Raw genomic sequence first — 25,262 nt, 5'->3', positions numbered from 1 at the left:
AGGGTGGGGTTTTTTATTTATGGTTTGAAATTACTACTAGAAAAGACAGTTCTTATACTAAAGGCAGGGTGGAAAAGAGCCATTTCCTTTCCTCACACTGGAATATTATGTGACATTAGTAGAAGGTTTAAGCCCCCCCAGGTTTCCTTCACAAGAACTTAGATACAGATTTTTAGTTACATGAAGTGACTTAAGTTTCTTAGCTCTTTCAGCACCTTGCCTTAGTTAATTCAGCTGAATGCCAGGGAGATTTCGGGTCGGTGGGATTTAATAAGTGGCCCCATATTTAAAGTTCTTTGGTTAGAGTTTAAAACTCCCGTAAATAACTTGAAAAGCTGCACAAAGGTTCACTTAGAGAAAAAAAGAAAGAAGAAACCTCAAGAAAGTGATCCCATCATGTAGTTTTATAAATCAGTTATTGTTGGACCTCGCTGAGTGGAAACACGAAACTAAATATCATCCCAGAATTCAGTCTGTGTCAAAGAGAAAAATCCCTCTGCTTTGCCTTGGAATTTTATGGCAGTAAGTTCAATTTTAATGCTTTGTTTATTAACTTTTATCGGTTTCTAATATGTTGTACTGGCTGCTGATTATGGTGCAGAGGGTGGTTAAGGCATTTGGTTTTGATATAAAAGTCCCTGAGGAGTTTCTGGGAGCTGTTAGGGCTTTAGAGCAGCTCCCAGCCATGCCGAAGGCATGCTCAGACATTCAGCTGTCTGATGAAGAATTCGTGCCAGGTAACACTTCCGAAGCACCTGAATGACTTCAACTGGGATTCCAGCGCATTTCTTCGGTAGCAGGATCAGCTTAAGCTCCTCTCAGCCTTGTCCCAGCACACAGTAAGAGAGCTCATTTGGCTGAAAAATGTATCTTTCTTTTTTTTTTTTCCTTGTGCTGGATCTGTTCCAGGCCGTGATTCATTGCACGGTCTTACAGCGGGCAGGACAACTTCAGCTGCCACCAGAGTGAGAAACCACCAAAATGTAAAACGATGCCTCGGGATCCTGTACCCACGGCCCTCCCTTCTTTTGTGTCTTTTTTAGACAGTTGTGGGGTTCGCCTGCATGGCAGCAGCTTCCCAGACCTAGGGAAAGAACACAAGGTTAATTCTCCAACATAACTTCATCTAATGGAAATGAAGGAGAAAAATACACTCCAGGCGGTTTGAGTAGCAGGAGAGTGAGTGTAAAACACAAGAAGGAGCATTTGGTGTAGGCAGGTGGGTGATTCAGGGGCGAGAGGCTGAAGTTGCTCCCACAGAAGCCTTATAGAACCTCTGAGAAGTCCTAAGGAGATTTGAAACTCTTGCCAGGTGTGGGTGACCTCACTGATGTGCTGCATTCAGGTTTTCAGGGGGCTTTCCCAGCCCGTGCTGAGGTACTTGCAGAGTGGGGCAGATCCTGTGGCTGTTTAAGAGGCAGGGAAGCAGTGCCTGGGAATGTGATCTGTTTGCACAGCAGAGACAAACCCCAGAGCTGCTGCGCAGCCACGGCACGAGCTGGGATCTGCCCCTGGGTGCACCCCTGTGAGGAGGCTGGAAAGGTGAGGGCTCTTTGCCCTCAGAATGAGGCAGTTGAAGGGGAGAAACAACAACAAGCTACAAAGTACTGGGTATTATGGAGAGTGTGAATCACAGCTCTGGAGCCAGGCTGGGAGAGCTGGGGGGGTTCACCTGGAGAAGAGGAGGCTTTGGGGACACCTGAGAGCCCCTTGCAGGGCCTAAAGGGGCTCCAAGAGAGCTGGAGAGGCACTTTGGACAAGAACCTGGAGGGACAGGATGAAGGGGAATGGCTTCTCACTGTCAGAGGGCAGGGTTAGATGGGATATTGGGAAGGAATTCTTGGCTGTGAGGGTGGGGAGGCCCTGGCACAGGTTGCCCAGAGAAGCTGTGGCTGCTCCATCTCTAGAAGTGTCCAAGGCCAGGTTGGAGGGGTCTTGGAGCAACCTGGGCTAGTGGAAGGTGTCCCTGCCCATGGCAGGGGGTAGAACAAAATGAGCTGTAAGGTCCCTTCCAGCCCAAACCATTCTAAGATTTTATGAGTACATTCCTTTAATGCCCAAATTCGGGACATTCAGTCCGTCTCTGATTGCTGTTGGAGGCAGGGTTTTGGGGACATGCAGCCTTTGGTCTGACCCAGCTCAGGGCTGCTGGTGTTGTGTTCCGCAGTGGGGCTGGGAAGCTGAGGCAGAAAAGTCTCCGTGGCTGAAGGGAAAGGGATGGCACTGAGAGCAACAGCCAAAAAAAGTTGCATAATGACACAGCAGCAGAGAGAAACCTGATGTGCTGGGTTATGTGGGTAGCAATTATGCCAGAAACTTCTCAAGTAGAGCTTAGATCTGAATTGCTTAATGGGAATTGTTACCCAGGGGTTGTTTTCTGAAGCAAAAATACGAACAGCTCGGCGGCTGTTGACGACTCCCCCCCCGCAGCAATAAACACAGCGCTGGCTGCGGGTCTGCTGTCACCAGCTGAAACCACAACTCATTCTCCACTCCAAGAGTCCGTGTCCCCAGTGCCAGCAGGCGTCAAACCAAGCTGTGCCCACCCACACATCCTCAGGGTCCACCACGGTGCCGTGGGCCTTCCGCCTCCTCCCATTTGTTTCCAATATCGGGCCCTTCCCGCTGCTCCGCTGACAGCGGAGACACCCCTTTCACTCGGGGCTGTTCTGGGGGTGTCTGACATTTTAGGACCATCTGGCTTCGGGGACATCCTCCCCGCATTGTTCCCTTCTTCCTGTCTCCGAATTTTGTGGCGTTGCTAGATAAATGAGAAGAAACAAACAAGGAATGCTTGCCGAGAGCGTGTCTTCAATTTGAAAAGAGAACTTTCCTCCCCAGCTTTTTAGAAAGTGGCCAAAAATAGCAGCCACACTTGCTGCTGGTATTTTAATGGAGGTTTGGAGGAATCTGAGTCAGCCAGGCTAACACTGCCTAGGCTTTACATTACCAAGGAATTTGTTTGTTTTGTAAACCAAGTTCCCTTCATTCCCTTCCCCTTCCAGACCCCAGCACGTAACATAAACCTACACAAATCTGAGAGGACGGACAGGGCTCTGAACATCTGGCAGTCCCAGCACTGCCATGTGCAACCTTGAGGAGCTGCACTGCTTCCCAAAACTCCTTGCTTTAAGCACTGACGTTTTCTTGTCCTGGATAATCTCAGATGTCCAACCTGCCATCCCTTTCCTGCCTGGAATGCTGACGAGCCCTGCATTGGCTGAACAGGGCTTTTTTTTTTGCCTCTTTCGAGCTAATATTATATATATTTTTCTTTTCATGCCAGGAAACATAAATAGGATGGAGGAGGCTGGAGAAGGATTTCTAGAAATGTGTTGGTATTAAATTGCATGTTAGATCTGCCTGTAAACTGAGTTTATTCTCAGCATAAATTTTCAAATGAAGTAGTTGAGTCGTGCAGCTTTCAAAGCTTCTCGAAATTACAGCTAAAACCTCAGAAACTGAGGTAGGAGAATGTCCTCTTGTGTGCATGCCAGTGCAGGCCATGAAAAGTTCCTTGTACAAGGGCGATTAATTTAAAATTACTCCATTTGTGTCACAAGTGTAGCTATATATATTTATTTATTTCTTTTAACATGCATTGCCACAACTGAATTTAGAGGAGATACAGTCAAACTGTGCCTGCAGACCTCGACTTTCAGGTTTTCTCTCTTTGCTACTGTGAAAAAAACACTAAACCAAATAAAACAAACCAAACCCCAGTGCTGTGCCCTGGAAAAACACTGAGACCACAGCTTGGCACCGGGCTCAGGTCTGTGTGGGTACCTCTGGACCTGGAGCTTTGCAGCAGGGCTTGTTTGGAAATGTCACTCCGAAATGATTTAGTGTCCCGTGGGCGCGGGGCGAACGTACGTCATCGTGGGGATGTAACCAGACCCTCCCTTTGCAGTTCCTCCAGCAACTGGCACGAGAGCAGGAGAAACAGCTCCTCTGGAGCTTGCCCAGGGCGATGAGAGCGGGGCTGATTTCGGTGCAGAAGCGGCGTTTTCGAGCTCCCCTCCTACCAAAGTGCCTCCGGACGCGGCTGCGATGGACAAAGCGCCGAGCGCGGCCGCCCCGCCCGAGGCCCCCATCATCCTGAGCCCCCCACAGACACCAAAACCGGACACCTACAGCCTGGTGTGGCGGCCAGGCCGGGCCGGGGGGCTGCCCATCAACGCCTACTTCGTCAAATACCGCAAGGTACCGTCTCCTGTCCCCCCGGCACGGGTGGATCGCGGCGCGTTGGGTTCCTCAGGGAACCAACTGTGCTGGTGTTGACCAGGCCATGAGGCTCAGGCCAGAGAGAACACAGGATTTAGTTGAAGCACAGCGTGCCCACAGCTCATTTTAGGGATGGCTGACGTTGTCACAAATACGCTGTTCTGTCTGGTTTGAAGTGAGAGTTATGCAACCAGCAGTAGGGCAAGAGGGCACAGTATTAAGCTGTGCCAGGGGAGGTTTAGGTTGGACATCAGAAGAAATTCTTTCCAGAGAGAGTGACCAGACATTGGAATGGGCTGCCCAGGGAGGGGGTGGAGTCACCGTCCCTGGAGGTGTTGAAGAAGAGACTGGATGTGGCATCAGTGCCATGGGCTGGGTGACAAGGTGGTGTTCAGTCATGAGTTGGACTAAATGATCTCAGAGGTCTTTTCCAATGTAGTTGATTGTGTGATTATCCAGGCTTTTATGTCTTTTACAGTGTCATTATGGGCAACGGGGCTCCAGGGCGTACTCTGTGCAATGTCAGTGGTGTTAAAAGTGCATTTGTGTGAGCAAGCTTGAATCTGTGTGTGAGAGCAGAAGGGAAGCAGGGTTTTACCCCAGCATGTCACAGAGTTTGCTGTTCTGCATCCCAAAGGGACTCGATTAAACTAAAGTTACCAAATACAAAGGTGAATTAAAATTTGCTGGGCAGGTACCTACCATGTCCATAAAAATGGTGCGTCAACAGCGAACTCCTTTGCTTAAAATCACATGATGGGATCCTTGGGGCTGTCCTTTGCAGAGCCAGAAGCTGGACTTGGTGATCCTGGAGGGCCTCTTCCAACTCAGGAGGTTCTGTGATTCTCAAATCAGAACCAAGCAATGCCTGGTTCTTCCAAGCAAAATCTGTTCTTCCAAGCAAACAGTTTTCTGCATGGCAAAGCTGTTTGATTTATTTTTCCTAAGCTTTTTAATCCCCTACATCCTGATCTTGTCTTAGCCTGGAGGGAATGCCTAGATTTTTGACCTGTTGGTTCCTGAAAACCTAGTGCCAGAGTCTGCTGACGATAATTTCTCATCCAAAGGCAGTTGGTTCACGTAAGCCCTGGAAGCTTTGGATGCTTTTTTGACCTTTTTGATGCTCACCCTTCACTTACACCAGTCCTTTCCACACTAAATGTGCTCACTCATGAGTTTCTCAGCAGGGAGTTTACCCTGGTTTTTAGGGTGGTGCTCTCTTTGTGTCATTAAATTATTTTATTGATTTCCCTCTTTTAATAGAGGGGGAAAAAAAAAGATGGGGGAATAAAAGACTTGGAGTGGTTGCTGCAGAAGAAAATAGTCGAACAAAGACCTCTGGCATAACCTTTGATAATCCACAGCGTTTAGATCTGCCTCCAATGTTTTATTAAAGTCTTATGTTGTTTAGTAGTTTATTTTTGGTGGAATCTTTGTCTTTTCCTTTGGGATTTGGGGTAATGTTTTCCTGGATAGGTCAAGCATTAAGAGACTACCCTGAATCTCTTTTCTTTTCTTAAGTGGAGCTGATGGTTTCACTGCTAACTTGAAAAGTGTTTTGGTTTTTGTTTTTAAAAAAAGGAAACATGCATTAATAAACTGAAATCTTTCATCTCCCTGCTGACATTTTTCCAGGCTTGAGGAGTAACAAAGGCATAACCTTTGTTGCCCATTTCAGGCAGTAAATACTTAAAAATGCTGAAGTACAGCGAAAGCTGGGCTAGTTCAGGGAGCATCTCTCCCATTAGGGTGTTGGGTCCAGCCCTTTAGTGGCACACGCTGCCAGCTGAAGGCTGAGCAAAGGCTTGGAAACCATTTGGGCTCTTGTAGTTTTAACCACGAGAGAAAATGGAAAAACAAAGAAGGTCAAAACCGTGTGTGTGTGTGTGTGTGTGCACATGGAGAGTGAAAGTAAGTCGAGTTCATCCCAGGAGCTGTGAAAGTGGTTTCAAGAGTGGTGGTTTGTGGTAGAAGCACCTGGAGACAAACCATGGGGAGATGTAGGAAAACAGAAGGAGTTTTGGCAAGGGGCGGAGGTTGCTTGGGTGCTTGTGCATGGAAGCGGTGCGGGATTTGAGGATTCCCTCGGGCTCCTGACGCTGAGTTTGTGTCCCTGTCGTGTGCAGCTGGAGGACAGCGTGAGTGCAGCGGGCAGCTGGCACACCGTGCGTGTCCCCGGCAGCGAGAACGAGCTGCGGCTCACGGAGCTGGAGCCCTCCAGCCTCTACGAGGTGCTGATGGTGGCCCGGAGCGCCGCCGGCGAGGGCCAGCCGGCCATGCTGACCTTCCGCACCAGCAAGGGTAGGTGCAGCACCACGTGCCCTCTGCCCCACCTCCCAGGGGCACTTGTTTAGTGACATCAGCCATGTGCTGTCTGCTAAGCCACATGTGAAATATTCCCCAATTTACTTTAGCCTCAACGGCTAAAACAGCTGTAAGGGCAAACCTCCCTGAGCGTTACCGGGGCTGTTGGTAAGTAGAAGCTCTTAAAAGCTTGATAATGTTGTTTTTTGGGGTGATTATTAAGATTTCCACTGTGAGGTTCCTCTTGCTTAAGGACGAGAAATCAAGGAGCAGCCCGTCCTTGTTGAGGCTTTTCAGAGAACCACAAAAGAAACTCTGCATCATCAAGTTTTCGTGTATCAACAAAGCTGCTCCTGGTTTGCTTTGCAGACACCTCAGTCACAATCTCTGCTGACCACGAGCCAGCTGTTCTGATAGTTGTGTGCAGACAGCAATAAACACAAGAACATTCCTCCTAATCAGACCATTCTTTTTCTTTCAAGTTTGGACACTGGTGGCTGTGCTCTTTAGCATGCAAACAATTAGATATTTTTCATACTATAGTCCAAGAATGGCTTTAAAGTGACAGAGGGCAGGGTTAGATGGGATATTAGGAAGAAATTCTTCCCAGGGAGGGTGGTGAGGCCCTGGCACAGGTTGCTCAGAGAAGCTCTGGTTGTCCCATCCCTGGAAATATCCAAGGCCAGGTTGGATGGTGCTTGCAGCAACCTGGGCTAGTGGAAGGTGTTGCTGCCCATGGCAGGGGATGGAAGGAGATGGACTTTAAGGTCCCTTCCAACCCAGGCCATTCTGGGATTCTATGCAGGACAGGATAGCTTAAAATTTTATTAAGAATGTGATGTATTCATGAAATCTGTGAAAGCTACTTGGGATCCTTTACCCTATGCATCCTTATCATTGTTCTATCAACAAACAGATCCAAAACTGATAGCCCCCAATCTCTGGAAATGTTACCCCCTGCTAAAAGAAAGTCAACAACTCCCTAATTGTGACCTACCCACGTCCTGAAACATCTCTCCCTGATGAAACTTTGGGTCCCTCCCAGGCATCTGCCTGATAACACAGATCCTGACTGACCTTCTACTCGCCCTACATGTCACAGCAGACACAGCCCCAGCTGCCACTGCCCTCACCCAGACACACAGAAATGTTCACTATGGCTGATTGATCCCTAAGCTGCTCCAAATGGAGCCTCATTCTTCTTCACCTGCATCCATCAGCACGTTGAATGAGGATTCTGCTACAGCTCCTACTTATACAAAGAAACCTGCTCACCCTCATAGCAGCCCCTTTTGTAGGCTGTGTGCTGCCATGAGGCCAGGTACCCTTCTGAGGGGCCACAGTCATCACTGGCCTGTTCTCAGCCATCCCCTCCCTTGGACAGACCCTTGTAGAATGAGCCTGAGGAGGATTCTCCATAGAAAACCCCACACTTACCTGAATTTTTGCCCCACACTTCCTCCCTTTATAATCACAGGCCCCACATTCCTCCACCCCACCTTCCGCCCCGAGTCAGGCTCCAACAGCCCCCAGGGTGTGGTATCAAACGGTGGCAGAATCCCATTCCACCCATACTTTTCCATAAAAGACATCCTAGGATTCATGCTCGTGTTCCTCCCACTTCTAACCCTCCCAGCTTACTGGGGGACCGAGAAAGCTTCACACCAGCAAACCCACTTGTCACACCCCATTGTATTAAACCCCAATGATGCTTCCTGTTTGCTGTCCTGTGCTCAATCCCCAGAAAACTCAGAGGAGTCAGTGCTGCTACCCCTACCCTGCTCTGTACTGTGCTGCCATACCTACTGCACAAGCCAAAAACCCACTCAGCCTGGTGTCGTGGCTGTGCCACAGCAAGTGACCTTCTAGAGGTCACTAGAAGGTCACTTCTGGGGGGGTAGAGGGGGTCAGTGAGCAGCATTTCCTTATCCAGTCCCTGAGCTGATGTATTGTCTGTCAAATCTTTCTTAGAAAGAACATCATCCTTGAAAAACACTCAGGCTCCATCACCACCCATGGGCATCCCTAAACAACCCGTTGTTCATGAAGGCACAAATAATTTCGGTGTCGTCCTTCCAGACCTGTCTCGCCACAGCGGAGGTAGGAGTGGGGATGGTTTGTGATCCAGGTGCTAAAGGTTGTGTTGCAAAGATCTGTGTTTGACTTAACCTGTGTTTATTACTGCTTCGGGTGCTTGTATTGCCTCTTCTATTTCCTGTCTGTCCCAAGGCTGCTCTGTTGCACAGGGTATTTCCAAGGATGATGTTACCTGCATGTGTGGCTCTCAAAAAATAAGAGAATTTTCACTTTACAACCCACTTTCCTGCTGCTCATTTTTAAACCTGCGGTTGCTTTTTGCAAAATACTCTGGTTTTCTCTTCCCTTCCACTGTAAAAGAGCCAGAGGAAGAAGGGAAGTGGGAAATGGCTGTGTCAGAGGTTTAAGTTCTCAGAGTGGATGATATCTGTTCTGAATGTCTTCCTGTGGCTTCCCAGGCATGGGCTTATTTCTGATGGTGAGGAGATACAAGCACTTCCCAGTAGGTGTGACTTTTACTCTGCTTTCCAGTGAAAACAGCATGTTTGTAGTCCTTTTTCTCACCCAGCCCAGCCTTTGAACCCTTGGCCTGATTCAGGCAGATTTCCTCAGGGCCTGAGAGCTCAAAGGTATCAAAAATTTGGGGTGAAGCCAAAGGTGAGCAGAGTGACACAGGCAGGGAGCAGAGCATTGCACACTTGTGGCAGCACTGAATGTCAGAGGAGCCACACAGGGGCCTTACTTGTGTCTGCCTGCAAACGCTCAGCTGCTTCATGCCCCAGAGCTGCCAGCCTGCTGTTCCTTGCTCTGTTCCCCTCCTCATTGCCAGCTCAGTGTTCACAAATCCAGGCTGGTTCAGTAAAGCCTCACAGCTCTTACAACCAGATTTACTAACACCCCTCTTTCCCTTCTCTCTGTCCCACTGCTGCCTGTAACTTCAGTGAGTTCCGTAAGTACATCCTAGTACATACTTTATTTGTTCTTCCTTCTCCTTTCTCCAGCACTCCAGTTAGTGTGGATGGGTTGACATTTCATTGGGTCTGAGGGAATTTGGGGGGTTTGAAAATAATAATCACATTTTTCCTGTTCATTTAATGTATGTGTCTGTTTCCACGTAAAGGTGGTCAGGGTAGTGCAATACTATATGATTTTTTAATATTTTATTGAGAAGATAATCAATTCTTCTGTTGTCTGCTGGTCATCCAGCATTACAGGAGGATTTAAGATTCTCCCTGTTAATATGTGAAGTCCAACTTAATCACCAGCAATGAGCCTAATCGGTCGTTACAGAAAATGAAGTTCCAGCTGACTCTAATCGTCTTGTAACCGAAATTTCCAGTTCCAGAAGCTCCAGACCGACCCACCATCTCCACAGCATCGGAATCATCCGTCTACGTCACGTGGATCCCCCGGGCCAACGGGGGCTCCCCCATCACAGCCTTCAAAGTGGAGTACAAGCGCCTGGGTCGCAACAGCGACTGGCTCGTCGCAGCTGACAACATCTCTCCCTCCAAGCTGTCCGTGGAAGTTCGGAACCTGGAGCCAGGTATTAGAAATGATCTTCCAATGCTGCAGCTCTCCGGTTGTTTCATTTTTAACTTCTGCTTGGATTACCCCGTTTCTGCCTGATTAGGTTTGGGGTTTGTGTGTGTGGCCTAGGAGCTCGTTACATGAATTCAAGTTGGTTTCTGGCTTTCCAAGCGGATAAAAACCCCCACCATAATTTAATACTTGTTCATGTGGAAAGGAGGGTTGTGTATCACCGCTATTTTTAACTTAATTGTCCTTCTAAGTGAGCACTCAGAATGCAAAGAGAAAAATGCACCGATGAAAAAGCGTCTGTCCTGACTTCTCCCGGCATCCAGCCCTGAAAATTCAGGGAAAGAACACAAGAGGAGAGGCAGTGGATGGTGACAGGGATCCTTTGAAGCATCTTCTCAGTACCCACCAGTTTAGGGACTTCCTGATGGAGGCATCTCCATCTGTGTGTGGATTTTCCTTGAGTGGCTTTTAGAAGCCGTTTATACTCCTGATCTCCACGTCGGTCCGTGGCAGGGAGTCCTCCGCTTTTCCCAACTGGACGTCGCGCGAAAAAAGCGCCTCCTAATCTTGTTTAGTCTCTCCTCGAATCCCCCTTCCCGGCGCTCGTTTTGCTACCGGCGGCTCCTTTCTTTTCCCTTAAAAGGAGAAATGTACAGGTTCCGCGTGATCGCCGTCAACAACTACGGGGAGAGCCCGCGCAGCGCCGCGTCCCGCCCGTACCAGGTCGCCGGGTTCACCAGCCGCTTCTCCAGCCGCCCCATCGCGGGACCCCACATCGCCTACACCGAGGCCATCAGCGACACCCAGATCATGCTGAAGTGGACGGTGGGTACCGCGGTGTGTCCCGGCCCTCCCGCAGTTTTGTGCTGTTAGAAGTCGAGGATTAGGAGCTGTGAGTGGTGGTTTCCCCCCTTGCCCGAGGCTCGGGGGTGATGGTGTTCCTCCTTCGTGCCCGTGTGGTGGAACTGGGGGAGCTGCCGGGCCATGTGCCTCTCAAACCCTTTGCCCCCATTTCCAGACCCTTTTTCCCCCTCGGAGGCAGGCCTGTCAGTTGTCTGCTGCATTTGCACCATCTCCCCCCACCCCACTCCCCTTCCAGCCCCCCGGGGACACCACACACCCTCCTCGGGTTACGCCAGATGTGACCCAACTGGCAGCTCCAGTGAGGGGCTGCAGCCGCCGAGTCCACCTGCTCTGGCACAGACATATCAGAGGCACCAGTGGGCTTAACTCTGTCCCAAGCCCTGTTCATGCCATGAGTTGTGAGCAAGTTGGCTCCGTTTCCTGCAATTCCTGCTGCTTTTGTCAATCCAGGCTGGGGTGGCTGGGAGCATTTCAAACCCTCCGTCTTCCCTCACATCCAGTGGAGGTTTCATGTCAGAGAAACGTTTTCCTTTCCCCTGTTACCTCGTCTATTGTAAACAAGTACTTTAAAGTCCTTATTGAAACCCACAGAAATTCTTTGCTCTTGTTTTGAAATCTAACCCCCTGGTATACTTTGGAGGATTTAATGTGTAGAGTTCCCAGTGTTAGTTTGCTCTGCTAGCTCAGCCTTAAGAGATGTTAAGGATAATAAACTTAAAATAACCTCTGATTCCTCAGGAGGCTGCATAACTTAAAGTAAAAGATTCTTGAGCTGATTTTTAGAGTGACCTTAACTCTTTCTGAAGTAAAAATGGTTTTTAACTTTTCCATTTCCATTAATCACGAAAATTTTCAGGCCGTTCATGGTCAAACCCTAATTGAGGGTTTGGAAAGTGGTGTGGGAGGAAAGTGTCAGCCCCAGTCAGTCTCTTATCCCCATCCCACACTCCTTTTTTTCAGCTGCTCTGAGATCAGTCACCTTTACTTGTACAACCACATTAAGAATATTCGCATTTCCAGGGGATGAGACGCTGGGCGATGACAGCAGGACTCAGTTAAAATTCTTCTTCTCTAATGCAACCCTTTCAAATTCCCTTGCAGTACATTACATCCAGCAACAACAACACGCCCATCCAAGGATTTTACATCTATTACCGGCCCACGGACAGTGACAACGACAGCGACTACAAGCGGGACATTGTGGAAGGTACGGGGCCAGGCCCGGGGTTCAAACAGCCCTCCAGGGGAGGGACACCCTGCAGCCTCGCTGGCTGTGTTTATACGGAATCTAAACTGCTGTTCCCAGGCGCAGTCTTTACCATATGTCTCGCAGAAGGAGCTCTCTCAGCTACCTAACGTCAGGTCCTGCCCACACATGAGCTGGTTTCTTCCTTCTGAAGCTGCTTCGATGCGGGAACTCGAGAACTAAATGCTGGGTTTAGGTTTGGATTGTTGTACTGCTGCACATCCTTCGTGCAGGTCTGTTTAAACTGGTGTAGCTTCAAGTTGTGTAAAGAGAAAGCAGTGTAAATGGGGTTTAACCCAGGGTAAAAACATCTGGGTTACAGACTGTGCTAATAACTAGCAGGCTTTTAAAATTATTTGCCCCAGCACAGACTTTCTAAGCTGGTAGTACCTTGTGTGTAATTGCCCTTCTCTCCTCTTACCTCACCTAATCACTTCTCCTGCTATAAGGAAGTTGCTTTTAGCCCCAAGTGCTGTAGCACGCTGCAAATGCAGGTATGTTTGTGCCTCATTTTGCCTTTTAATCAAGTTATTTTTTTCCCCTGTGCATATTAGATCATCATTTTCCTGGAAGAAGTTATTAGATAATGTCTATATTAGTCCAGAAGTGGAAAACCCTTTTAAAAATATTTTATTTAATGTCCTTATTGCTCGGGCTGAGCAAACGCAGTGATCTCATTCTGGCCCAATGACGTTAATTATTTTTTTCCCCCTCATTTATTTCAGTTACAAGAGGAATGGGCCTTTATTTTGAAAATTTTCCCCTGCCAGACAATTCTGCACATAGTACTTTGATGCATGACATAAGCTTTTGCACACTATAAAGCTATTAAAGATCCAGAGTTTGGGCTCAGAGGCTTTAAAGAACCTTATGCAGGCTGCACCTTCATCTGCAAATGTATTTTAGCCTTTGCTGCACAGAACGTGTGTGTTTATAAGTCTTATACACTGAGCAGTTAGTTGTTTAAGTGGGCTCCACTGTGCTGTGAAATTAGCTTGTTTCAGATTTTTTTCCGAGCGTGTGTGCATTGAACTCTTTGTGGCAGTCTGAAACCATTAGCAGCTGCTCCACTCTGCCAGAGCCTGCAACAGAAATCACTCGGTGGAAAGATTTAAACCTCATCTTTTCTTTACTGTGCTCCCCTAAATTAGCTTTTCGGGGGGGGGGGGGGGGGGGGGAAGAAAAAAAAAAAAGAGACAGAACTATTTTCAATTAAAGTGCGATTGGAAGCGCTTGATGTGAAATATGTAGAGGAACATGTGACTTAAGGTATTTTTGCCATAAATCACTTGTCCTTCACTTTTTTTTCCCCCCCTCTGTTACCTTTGAATTAATCTGTCGGTTTTTTGACAGGGAATTTTATCTTGAAATGACTGCATGAGTTGTGGAAAAAGTGTTGTGATGCCTGTGTTAGCTAAGTGCTTGCCTCAGGCTTTCCTCACCGCTTCCTGTTAAGTCTTGTCTTTCGAGACATTCAAAACTCTGCAGAAAACTTTTTTTTTTCCATATAAATGCCGCTACAGGCAAAATCAGATTTTATTTGAAGAAAAAAAAAAAAAAAAACAAGCAAAAAGCTTGGCTCTGGTGGCTCCTTGGTATCTCTTTTTAAGCAAAAGCAAAGCAAAATCAACCCTGTCCTGCATCGATGATCTGAATTTCTCTGTTTCTGGTCAGAATTTCTCTGTTTTGAGGGTCCTGGAGATTGAATTTTAAATGTAAATGCAGTCTGATGTCAGTTGTTTAAATGTTTTCCCTTGCTAATGGTGCAAGAAGAGGACAGTTAAAAGTGCCTGTACTGATTCCAGTTCCACTAATGGTTTGAAGCGGAAACCTAAAACCTGGTGTAGTAATTACCGAAAGGAATGCTTGGGGGTGGGGGCGCCGGGAAAACCGAGCCTGAATCTTGGGAAAACGTGCGATTTAGGGAAAGGCGGATTCCAGCTTCAGCCAGGGCTTGTCTGCCCTCACTGGAACGCTCAGCGAGGGCTGAGCTCCGACCACATCTCATCTCCTGCCCTTGTGGGGCCGGGAGGGGGGTCCTGGACCTGGGCGGGGGTCCCGGAGGAGTTGGAGCAGTGTCACGGTGACAGCCCCCGCCCGCCGAGCACGCTCGGTTCTTTTTATTCCTGCTTAAATCAGTAGGTGGTATGACAGTTCCTTAGAAACAGGGGAAACAGTTCAAGGGGGTATTTTCCAAGAGGGATTAGGAGCACTCAAACAGTTAATTAAACTCCTTAAAAATAAAAAAAAAATAAATAAAAAGAAAAAAAAGAAAAAAAAAAGGGGTTGCTGTTTATTAAAATTTGTCACAAGCCCGTGAAAGTAAAAACTGGGAATGATTTATCCTGAAGTGCTCAGTACTTCAGGAGGGTGTCTAAATGAAATGCTGGCCGGGGGCCAGAGATGACAAAACGGTCCTATTAGAGAAGATTGCTTGGCTCGGGCTCAGGCTCTGCTGGGGCAGCGGCACCGGGACAGCCTCGCTGGGTTCCCAGGATGGTTAATAAAATGCACATTTTGGCCAAGTTGAGCGACCCAGATGTGTCCTTCCTGCGAGACACAGGCGGCTGCAGTCGTACCTCGCACCTCTAGCACTGCAGGCTGGGAGAGGGTCTTACCACAGCCAAGTTTTTCCACTATCTCAAGTTTTCTGTGCCAGTTTCCCTTGTTATTTGCCCAGTGTACTGTAAATTGCCAGCATAACCCACCCTAAACCCAAACTGTGCAGCAGTTCCATGTTTAGGCTGCTGTTGAATTTAAATGCACAGATGTGGACACTTGGGTGTCTGTTTTTTGAGTTTAGTGAGTTCTGGCTTTTGTAGAGAAGGATTTTTTTTTTTTTAAATCAATTGCCAATAGTGAAAAAGACTCACTTTTATTCATCAAAAGGTTCTTCTAATTCTCAGTTTCGCAAGATAATGTGAATCTTATAGAACCATGGAATGGGTTGGGTTAGAAGGTACCTTAAGGAACACCTAGTTCCAACCCCCTGCCATGGGCAGGGATGCCACTCATAGATCATGGTTTCAGCTAAGTCCATAAACAGTTACTAAAGACTTCTGTGCTAACAGAAGAAACTGCAATGTCCCTGCACTTGGTAGAGAAGGACCCTGCGATACACTCGTCCCTAATTCTGGCTCAGTTCCTAAATCTTCGTTTGCGAAGCCTGGCCATGAATTCTGGCTCACGGGAGTAACTGAACTGCAGTTATTTTTTCTCCCCCCCCCCAGGTACGAAGCAGTGGCACCTGATAAATCACCTGCAGCCTGAAACTTCTTATGACATTAAGATGCAGTGCTATAACGAGGGAGGGGAGAGCGAGTACAGCAACGTGATGATCTGCGAGACCAAAGGTGAGGCCGCGGGGCTGAGCCGAGGTGGCGTTTGGGGCGCGAAGTGCCCGCCGCGGGGAATTCTTTGGGCAGCTCTGGAGTCAGCTGCGATGATGACTGCGATTTTCTGGAATGTTTCGGAGGATTGTTTTGTCTTCCGAAGCCGAGATTGTTTTGAACATATGGAAAGTGATCCCTTGCACTCCTCCCGAGGCTCTCGGCGGAGCTGTGCAGCTTCGCCTGCCCTCGGAGATAGCGCCGGCTCTGGGGTGCTGATGGCCTCTCCTCAGGAGACAACCATGCGCCTGAAGATGACAGAATTGATTTGTACGTCTGTTTTATGTCTTCGGGGCTCTGTGACACGTTGTATAAGTGCAGACCACAGCAATTGATGGTTGTGTTGGCTGCCTCCATCCCTAATCCTGCATGCCTCTGGCACAAAGTTTGTACTGTTCTTGGGAAGTGTCAGATATGGCAGTCACATTTATTTTGCGAAGGATTCCTGTCTCCTTTAATCTCTAAAACCAAGTAAGGCTGTAAAGGGAAAATGCAGACAGTGAACTTCAAATGCAGTGCTATGAAAAAATGTCTTTAAAAAAAAAAAAAAGAAAAAAGCCCTCTGGGAGCGGAAGCATCAAAATTCAGCGAAGTGAGTAGTGAAACCTTTGAAGGAAGGAGTAGGAGCTGCAGGGCTTCAAGACTGTGTGCACAGTTGTTCTCCCTCCTGCAGGGAATATAACTTTCTTCTCTAATTTTAAAACTGACAAGATGTATCTGTCATTCACGCTGCCTCTTCCTTAAAATGCACCTCCCTCAGGCTTATAGGGGTGATCCAGTTTATCCAACATACAATGGAGGTGCTTTTGTCTCTCTGACCAGCTTCACTCCTAAACCAGGCACCTCTTTTAGGTTTTTAGTGTCAAATGAAATGAATCTAAGCTGTGGTGTGCTGGAAACTAATGTAAATATAATTCCTGGGTTAAACTACCATCTCGTTTTTAGGGATTTTCTGCTCAGCTCTTGGTGAGGTTTGGAAACGGGGTTAGGAGGGTTCACATCAGATAAAAGTAGGTCATCTGGCAGAGGCTGGGCGAGAGAAATGCGTGTTGTGGTTTTTCCTGACCTCAGAAGTGGAAAGATTTGCGCTCTTTCAAGTTGGGAGTTAGAGCAGTTGTAGCCACGCGGACCCCGAGCGGCTCATTAAAGTTTCAGTGACCTCAAAGAGGGGGTGAGCAGGCAGGATAATCACCGTTTTCCAAGGCAAATAGCTATTACCCAATAGCAGTTGGCCTTCTCCTCGCAGGGTTTAATATTGACTTGGAAGCTTTCTTTGCGAGGCATTAGGACTTGAACTCGGCGGCGATTCTTTTTGTTTCATAATGAGAAAGAGCGTCGGGTGAGTGTGCCCATGCCTGTCTCTCTGCCCATCCAGTGAAACGCACGCCGGGAGCGTCGGAGTACCCGGTGAGAGACCTGAGCACGCCGCCGAGCCCCCCGGAGCGGGCGGGGGGCGGTGGGGCCGGGCCCGCCAGCGGCCCCGTGCGCAGCAGTGACATGCTCTACCTGATCGTGGGCTGCGTCCTGGGCGTCATGGTCCTCATCCTCATCGTCTTCATCGCCATGTGCCTGTGGAAGAACCGGCAGCAGAGCGCCCTGCAGAGTGAGTGGGGGCCGGCTCCCTTCCGCGGCGAAAATGTTATCAGGAGTGAAATTAGTAACGCTCATGCTGCATTTTATGGGTGGGAAGCGCCTTCCTGTTAGGAGCCAGCTGGCATTTCTGTAGAGACTTGCACTTCCAAGTGTGCCCTAGGTGCAGATTTGGGTTTTTAAGAGTCTCCATTGCTTTTGCACTGGTGCTCCCTGCCCTGCTGCATCCCCGGAGGGTCGTGCTGCAGTTTCACCCAGAGAATGGTGTGGGAAAGGCCTGGGCAAAGTTTCTGCAGCTTGTGTTTAACTTTAAGCCCCTGCCTAGGTCTCTGCTGATTGCAGAGGCAGAGCCTGTGTAATTGTAAGTACCTGTTAAATGTGGAGAGTTAAACCCTGGATCTCTCCTTTTCTTAGGTGTATCTGGAAAGAACAAATGTGCAGCACTAGGACAAGTCCCTTATTACCTCTCAGTCCCTGCACAGTGAGATGGCATTCAATGGCCAGGTCTGTCAGAGAGGTGTTAATCAGGCAAACCTGTTCATTAGCCCCTGGAGCAGGAGCTTTGCAAGGTGCTCTGCACCAACTAACAACCCGGTGCCAGCAAAATCTCTGGACTGGCCTTTTCTGTTCCTTGTGCATAAATCAGCCTTGCTCTTGCCATGGCTTGTGGTTATTTTTAAATGTCCTTACTCTCTGACAGAGAGAAATGAAACAAAACTTCTTGCAAGATAAGATAGTGCCTTCAGCTGCAGCCCAGAGAGATTTTTGGGAAGCAGCTCATAGTAGATGGCAGTGGGGCTATCGATGATAAAAATGGCCCATTTTTAGGACACTCTCGTAACGATTGATGTCAGCCAAGTCCTTCCAGACCAACATTCCTGGTCTGCTCTCCAGGATGTGTCTGTTTTCCATGTCTGTACTTGTATACTAAGCACTCGGATATCAGAGTTAGTTCACAAAAGCTGCAGGAAGACAAAATAAACTTTGTTTTTTAGGGACGCTCCTTTAGCTCCTCATAAAGGTGCTTTCAGCAATAATGTCTTTTGCAGAATACGACCCTCCTGGGTACCTGTACCAGGGGGCGGATATCAACGGGCAGATGATCGAGTACACGACCCTGCCCGGGACGAGCCGCGTCAACGGCAGCATCCACGGGAGCTTCCTCGGCAACGGCCTCGGCAACGGCTGCCCCCACGTCCACCACAAAGTCGCCAATGGAGTCAATGGGATCATGAATGGAGGAGCGGGACTGTACCCAGGGCACACCAACTCCCTGTCCAGGACACACGTGGACTATGAACACCCCCACCACCTCGTGAACGTAAGCTCCTGCACCGGGTGGGAGGCTCAGCGCAGACCTTGGGGTTTATTCAGGGGCTGTGCAAGCAGATTTAATTCGGGTGGGGGAATACTCATCCGTTGATAACAGCCAGTTCCACTGAATCCTTCATCCCAGAGGAAGCAACTGGGCTGATATTTGTGATACAAACATCATGGTTTTCATTTGAGGATATCAGATGACAGCAAGAATTCCACTTACTCTGGGAAATCTGCCTCTACCCTCCTCCTAACAGCATGTAAGCTCTGAGAATGCCTCAGTGCTGGGCTGAGATCCTTTGCTCGTACATATGGTATTTCTCAATCTCCAAGTTAAATAGATTTAATTATAGCTGCTTATTCTGCAGCTTTATGGATCACCCGTTTTTCCCCCACCTGTTTCAGATCTGTAACTCTGAGCAATGCTATTAATTATGGCAAAGCACGAATGGAGCAGGAGGTTCCATGGAATGAAGTGCCCCATACATCTTGAACTGCAGCAGTGCAATAACGCTGCTGGTTTTTTGGTTTTTTTTGCAGTCCCCTGTTTGTGACTGTTGAGACAGGCTCGTTTTTTGTTTTGAAATTGAAAATAAAATTAAAAACTAATTTCAGTCTGCGATCCAGCCTTTGTATGCTGTGGAAAAATACTTCATTTGCTGAAACGTGTCCCGTTTCCAAGAGAGAATAATGATTTCATTATTGTCTATGGAAACAGATGGCTTGCATTCAAACTTACTAAACTTACTCAAAACTGTGAACATTGCCCAGGAAAACTGAAAGAAAAAGTTCAAAAGTCTGAATAACCCATGCTGTTTCTGGAGAAAAAAAATGGGCCTATTGTTTGTGTTGGTAATTGAGCACAAGCACTTCTTTTTATTGAACAACAAATTAGCACTTGCACAGTAGTTGCCACTTCAGTTCCCTCCAGTTTCAGCCCAGACCTGTCAGTTTTTCACCTGATTCTGTCCTTGGCCTGCCAGAAGTGCCCATTTTTGGCTGTTTTCAAGAGCACCCGAGGCCCAAACTGGGTTTTTTGGACCTGTCCAACCTCCCAGTGGGTAAACTCTCCAGAAGTCTCCAAGCCCTCAGGGAGAGAACATTTGTGGTGCTCGAAAGCTCGCCTGTGAGAAAGCCTGGGGGCTTGCATTGATGTTTTGTCCCTCCTATTTTTATTTGTTGGGGGGCTGGGGGAAAGGAGGAAATACATGTGTGGTGACAGAGGTCTCGGTGCTTGGAGCTCCTCCATGCCACAAGCTGTCCACACAACGCCGCTGTCTGTAGGTGACGGGGATGAGTTTTTTGTTCCCCACGCCCCTCGCTGTAGAAAGTTTGAGTCACAGGATCTCTGCCCACAGAGAAGGCCCTGGACTGGCACGTGGGCGAGGCAGCGCAGGGGAACAGGATGTTCTCATCCTCGTTAGGCCACTCTTCATTGTTTCAGTGATTGGGCTAAATGAGGAAGGGAGAAGCTGGCCAGGATGGCAATCAAGACTAATTAGGCATTTCCTCAGTGCTCCCCATCCTTCAAAAACTTCAGGGTAAGCCCTGTTTGTGCAAAAATAGGGGTTGTTAGAAGTTCCCTACCACTTGAACTGCCAAAAGCCAGGTGAGTCTTCCTGGCCCGGCTCCCTGGAGCCCGGCACAGCAGCCTGGCTCCGCACCCCGAGCGGCTCCCGCATCACTGTCCGCCTGGTCCCTAACAATGAGGTATGTGTTAATCTGGGCATTTCGACTGGCTTGTAATGGCCCCCTCAGCCAAAACCAACAACACAAAATCCCTCGCACCCCGAGTCATTGCTGGCTGAGGAATTACCCCATCTGTACAAATACGAAACGGCTCAAAAATCAGTGTAGCGAAGTAAACTGATCTAATCGGAGTAATTACAGGAAAGTGGGATGGGTTTGTGTGTGACATCAGCCCTCCAAATTTAATCCCCTGTCTCCCCAAACGAGCCCGGTGTGCTAACGAACGGCAATTCGTTTTCGTGTCTGTCATCAGCGTTAAAAATAAACATATTTACAGTGTGTTTATTAAATTAAACCTCAGCATATTAAGCTGAAAACAGACCAGGGAAATGACCACATACTTGTCTAAGCTGCAGTTATTTACTTTTCCCTGACACACACGCTGGCAAAGCCCTCCCCTGGCCTTTGGACAATCGCTCAGTGTTGCTGTGCCGTGTTTGGCCCAGAGCAGGGCATTGATAAGGTGGCTGGACTGGGAAAACCAAGTCAAGGAGCTGAGCTGCCTCCTCAGCGCCTCTCTTAGATGTTCTGATGGTGATCTGATTTCTAAGGATTTACTGTTGATCCTTCCTGCTGCAGGGTGGCGGGATGTACACGGCCGTGCCGCAGGCTGACCCCTCGGAGTGCATCAGCTGCCGGAATTGCCGGAACAATAACAGGTGAGGAATGGCCTTGCACCAAGGCAGGACCTGCACCAAGGCAGGACCTGCCCCGAGAGCAGCCCTTGCTCTGCGTGCTGTGGTGAAGCTGGGACTGACAAAAGCCAGGAGCTGAAGTTCTAGCCCAGGGCACGAGGAGCTGCGTGTCAGGGGATGGCTCGGAGAACAGTTGGGAATTGTCCGTGGGATGGCATAAAACAAGCTGTTAAACCCCCCAGAGCTTTGCTCAACACGCTCCTCCGAGGCTCTCTAGGAAGCAAAGCAGGTTGAGCGCTGGATTTTTTAAAAATCCTTATTTCCTGTGTTTTCTTCAGCTTTGAGATAACAAGATCATTCCATGTGGAGTTTGTCAAATCGGATTTAATTGGTCTTCTGCATTTTACACTTCCTGCCATTCCCTTAAGAGCACCGACCAACTGCAGTTGCCCCTTATCCTTCACAATGCTATTCTTTGTAAAACGTGGGATTTGGGGTTCTTCAAGGCCTTCAGGAGCAGTTTGGCCAGCAATTGTCAGTGTGGGATAGGATTTTTTCATGGGGAAAAAGGATTCTTGTATAGAATAAGGGAAAATCTGTCTTCTATGTTGTATCTGGGAGTCAGGAACCTAATGAAAATCATTAGGTTTTTTGCTTTTGGAAGTTTTAATGAATATCCTTCCAGGCTTCTGGCTAAATCTCTGGTTATTTTAATGACTATAAATAGGACTGAAAGTCAGACAAGCTGGGCTACTCCGACTGGTAAATTCTGGGCTTTTTTTTCAATCATACTTTGATTTTTCTGTATTGTTAAAATGCTCAGCTGCCTTTAGGTGTACATCTGGAGAAGCTGAGTTGAAATGAATCATTGAATCATTGAATATTCTGAGTTGGACCCACAAATAACGTCGAGTCCAACTCCTGTTGGACAAATAAGCTGTTGTTGAAGGCAGAAATCGTGTTCACTTTATTTTCACGGGTTTACTTTTTAAATGTCACTTATAATAGGCCTTAAATCCTTCCCCCTTCCATAAATGTATGCGTGATAGTGTAATGTTGACGAGCTGCTGCTTGCACGTGGAACTGGGCATACTTTGCCTGGACCAGTGTCCCGACAGGTCTCCAGGGAAGCCCAGCACGTTCCCTCACACACCAGTTGTGTGTTTTCCAGCAGGCTCTGCAGCAGCTCTCCCCAGGCTGTCTGTGACTCGCCGTAATTTGGAACATGCCATATGTGTTACGCTGTAATTAAGAGCTTGCGTTCCAGTTTTAAGCACATTTAATTTTTTACTTGCTCCCTTTTTTTTCCCCTAAGAAAGCAGGGAGTGGGTCCCATCCTCTGCAACTGCGCTGCTCCTCCCAGACAGGTCATCAGCGGGGCCTGAACTTTGAGTTTTCACATCCCCCTTCTATATTTGACTGCTTGATAGAGAAACAACTTGTCCCTTACAGCTGCCTTTCCCCGGAGGGGACCATTAACCTCTGCTCTGGCGCTGGGGGAATGGGAGGAGGACATGGGAGAGGGGAATGGGGACGGACCAGAACGTGCCTGAGCATTCCACCAGGGAGCTGGGTGTATGGCCAGGGCGAGGAGGAGGAGGAGGAGGAAGGCCTGGTGCGTTAGTGCAGTCATGTCAGCAGGCTTTGGCAAGTGGGGTTTTGGGGCTGGAGCCTTTTCCTCATTTTTGTTTAACCTCGTGGCACAGGTAAGGGCTGTTCCCTCCACCTGGGCTCCTGTTGGTGGAAAGGGAACCTGTTCCTTGTCCCACCCTGGGATCACTGCACCTTTTGTGCTGGAAAAGGCAATTCCCTCTGCAGCCCAGGAGGACAAGGAGGTTCAGGTGGCAGTACCTGTAGCAGGGCAATGTCTCCAGCTCAGGAGCATTGTGGGTGCACGTGGCCTTGGCACCACAAATTCCTCACTGACCCATTTCCACTGGTTTGGGTTGAATTTCGCAGTTATTTGAGTTGTGACCATGTGCAAATGAATCCTAGAGGTTCAGCGTATTTCATAGCTGTTTTCAGCAATAACCATCTCGGAGCAGGTTTTATTATTCCAGTGCTGAAATCCCTGGATCTTCTGTTTAAATTAGCACTTTATCCCTCCTAACTGCTCGTGGAGGCTTGCCAGAGGGAGAAGCTGCTGAAACCTGGAGACCTGCTTTGCTATTGTGGACAAAGCCTGTGGTTGACAGGATTGAGAACTGATCTTTTTTTCTTCCCTGGTGCTTCTGTGTTAAAACTCTTGAGATACCTGGTGGCTGCAGAGGAATTTACACTTTTGCAGATCCCTCTTTGCAAATTCACTGTGTTTTGATCAGAAATGTGAAATGCACTGTTTCAAATGTATCAGTTTGTTTTTCCGGTGTTTTCATCTAAATTATGCTTTGTTTAGGTTGAGGTTTGGTAGGGGTTTAGCACTGAGAATTGATAGAAAATGTGTTTTCTGCAGCAGGGATTTTACACCACTCTTCCTGCACACTCTGCTCAGGATATCCCCATGGCTAGTTTCCATCAGAGTGTGGTTATTTAAGCTTAAAAAGCTGAACTGCTGTCTGGAAACATCCTTCAAGCCCATACAATAATACAGAGAAATACACCAACCTCTGTATCTTTAAGAAGAACCCCCAGAAACATGTAAACCCAAACATTTTAAATGGGTTTCTCTGAGCTTTTTTTTCCAAATAATAAGTGAGTGCAGTCAAAACCTCTGCGGAGAGAAAGGCAAACTAATAAATGGATTTGTTTGAAGACCAGATGTGTTTCATGTGGATTCTTCAGTGGCTTCTGTGGTATTTTGGTACTTGGAATAATGATTTTGGAGGCAGTTACGGGAGCAGAAGGACAAAATAGGAGAGAGAAGGTTGAAAATGAAGCTTGGTGCTGCTCCATCCTCATGGCTTTTGGAAGGGGAGCAGGCTCTGGAGGGGTGCCCCTTGTCCCCTGATTTGGCTTTGCACATGAAGCATCTGCAGGAGGGGGAACTCTCACCAGTTCCTCCTCTAGGAAGTTTATTTGTGTTGTTGTTGGATGTTCTGTTGCTCTTTCAGTTTGGGCAAAACTGATCACAGGTTTTGCTCAGGTTTCAGGTGTGAATTGAAGCTCCTGTAGGGCAGGTCCCTGCAGTGTGATGTTTTTATGCATTGCACTGACCTTTTTTAAAGGCATAAAAGTGGTTTCTGGGACTTGGGCAGGACCTTGCTGTGACTGCCAAGCTTCATGTATCCCAGTTTTGAACCTGTCTGAGCTCAGTGCGAGGTGCTCAGGGCTCAACTGCTGTTGGAGGTGGCTCTGCTGGCTGCTGCCCTGGCACTGCTGACATTCCAGTCCATATTCCCCTCCTCTTCCAGCCATATTTCGTCAGCCCTGCTCAGGTTTGGGCCAGAGTCACCGTGGAGCAGCACACCAAACCAGCACCCAAGCAGCCAGGTCCCAGGGAGCAATTTTTATACTTCCAGATGCCAGGCTCAGGCAGCCCCAGGGATAACCTACAGCAAATGCACTGGGCTGGTCCCTGTCAGCAGAGCAGGCGAGGGATGGATTTACACTTGGTAGGAAAGAAGAGGAGGATGCTCAGAGTTGTACCTGTATCAGCACATAAAAACCTGAAGCCTGTTCAGCCTTTGTGGGAGCGTTTTGGAGGATCTCTGGTGGGTGTGAACGCTCCTTATTTCCATGCTTTTATCCGTGGATCCATCTCTGTCTTGCGCCGCACAACAAGGAAGAGTTTTGGGGGGTAGTTTCCCAAAGTTTGTGGCAGCTGTACAAGTAAACCTTTTCCTTTTGGAGTAATTATGGTTTTGTCTAAAACCACACTGAAGTGGAATATTGGGGGAGGGGCTTTCTTATGTAGGAATTATGTATATAAATGTTCCCTGAGGCCACGTTGTCCACATTGCAAACACTGAGGCGTTTTCCCTGCCTGCTGCAGTGGTACATGTATCAAAGTCCTGCTCCTTTTTGCTTAAAGCTTAAATACCTCAGCTGTAACAGTTGATTCACCACTTTAGCTTCGATTCCACAGCCTTACAAACATATTACAGGGCCACAACCTGACTTGCACAGCAGAAGAGGGCGTTACATTTATAATCTTGCATCTATTTTTTCAATTTGTGTTCGCTCTGATAACACTTAGCATTAATTTTCCAAGGTGCTTAAGTTTGCTGCTCACATTTCAAAATTTGAGCTCTTTATCTTGGCAGCGAAAATGTGTTTTATGGGGTTGCTTTGATGGAGAAGTGGACTCACAAGTCAGGTCATTGGGTCACAATCAATGGGGGAAAGAACTGAGCGTGTTTCGAGTGTTTTCAGCTGTCTGTTGGGAGAAAAAAAAAACCCACTCGGTGCTTTTCTCAACGTCAGGAT

At 48.0% G+C, this 25,262-nt stretch overlaps 1 protein-coding gene across 1 annotated transcript in view; it reads left to right on the top strand.

Annotated features, from left to right (window-relative positions):
• Positions 1-25,262, top strand: part of CDON (cell adhesion associated, oncogene regulated) — a 53,759-nt gene that overhangs the window by 27,215 nt on the left and 1,282 nt on the right. Inside the window, exons 9-18 of the mRNA XM_027710776.2 lie at positions 3,911-4,203; positions 6,351-6,525; positions 8,500-8,628; positions 9,905-10,111; positions 10,751-10,932; positions 12,073-12,178; positions 15,448-15,570; positions 16,982-17,209; positions 18,246-18,517; positions 20,842-20,921. Of these exons, the coding sequence (XP_027566577.1) occupies positions 3,911-4,203; positions 6,351-6,525; positions 8,500-8,628; positions 9,905-10,111; positions 10,751-10,932; positions 12,073-12,178; positions 15,448-15,570; positions 16,982-17,209; positions 18,246-18,517; positions 20,842-20,921 (1,795 nt within the window). The remainder of the gene's footprint in view (positions 1-3,910; positions 4,204-6,350; positions 6,526-8,499; positions 8,629-9,904; positions 10,112-10,750; positions 10,933-12,072; positions 12,179-15,447; positions 15,571-16,981; positions 17,210-18,245; positions 18,518-20,841; positions 20,922-25,262) is intronic.

The sequence above is a fragment of the Pipra filicauda genome, unplaced genomic scaffold, assembly GCF_003945595.2.
Source record: "Pipra filicauda isolate LSUMZ 115617 unplaced genomic scaffold, ASM394559v2 scaffold370_size807399_pilon, whole genome shotgun sequence".
Classification (NCBI taxonomy): domain Eukaryota; kingdom Metazoa; phylum Chordata; class Aves; order Passeriformes; family Pipridae; genus Pipra; species Pipra filicauda.
The sequence above is the reverse complement of the archived record's forward strand: the minus strand, read 5'-3'. Positions and strand labels throughout refer to the sequence as shown.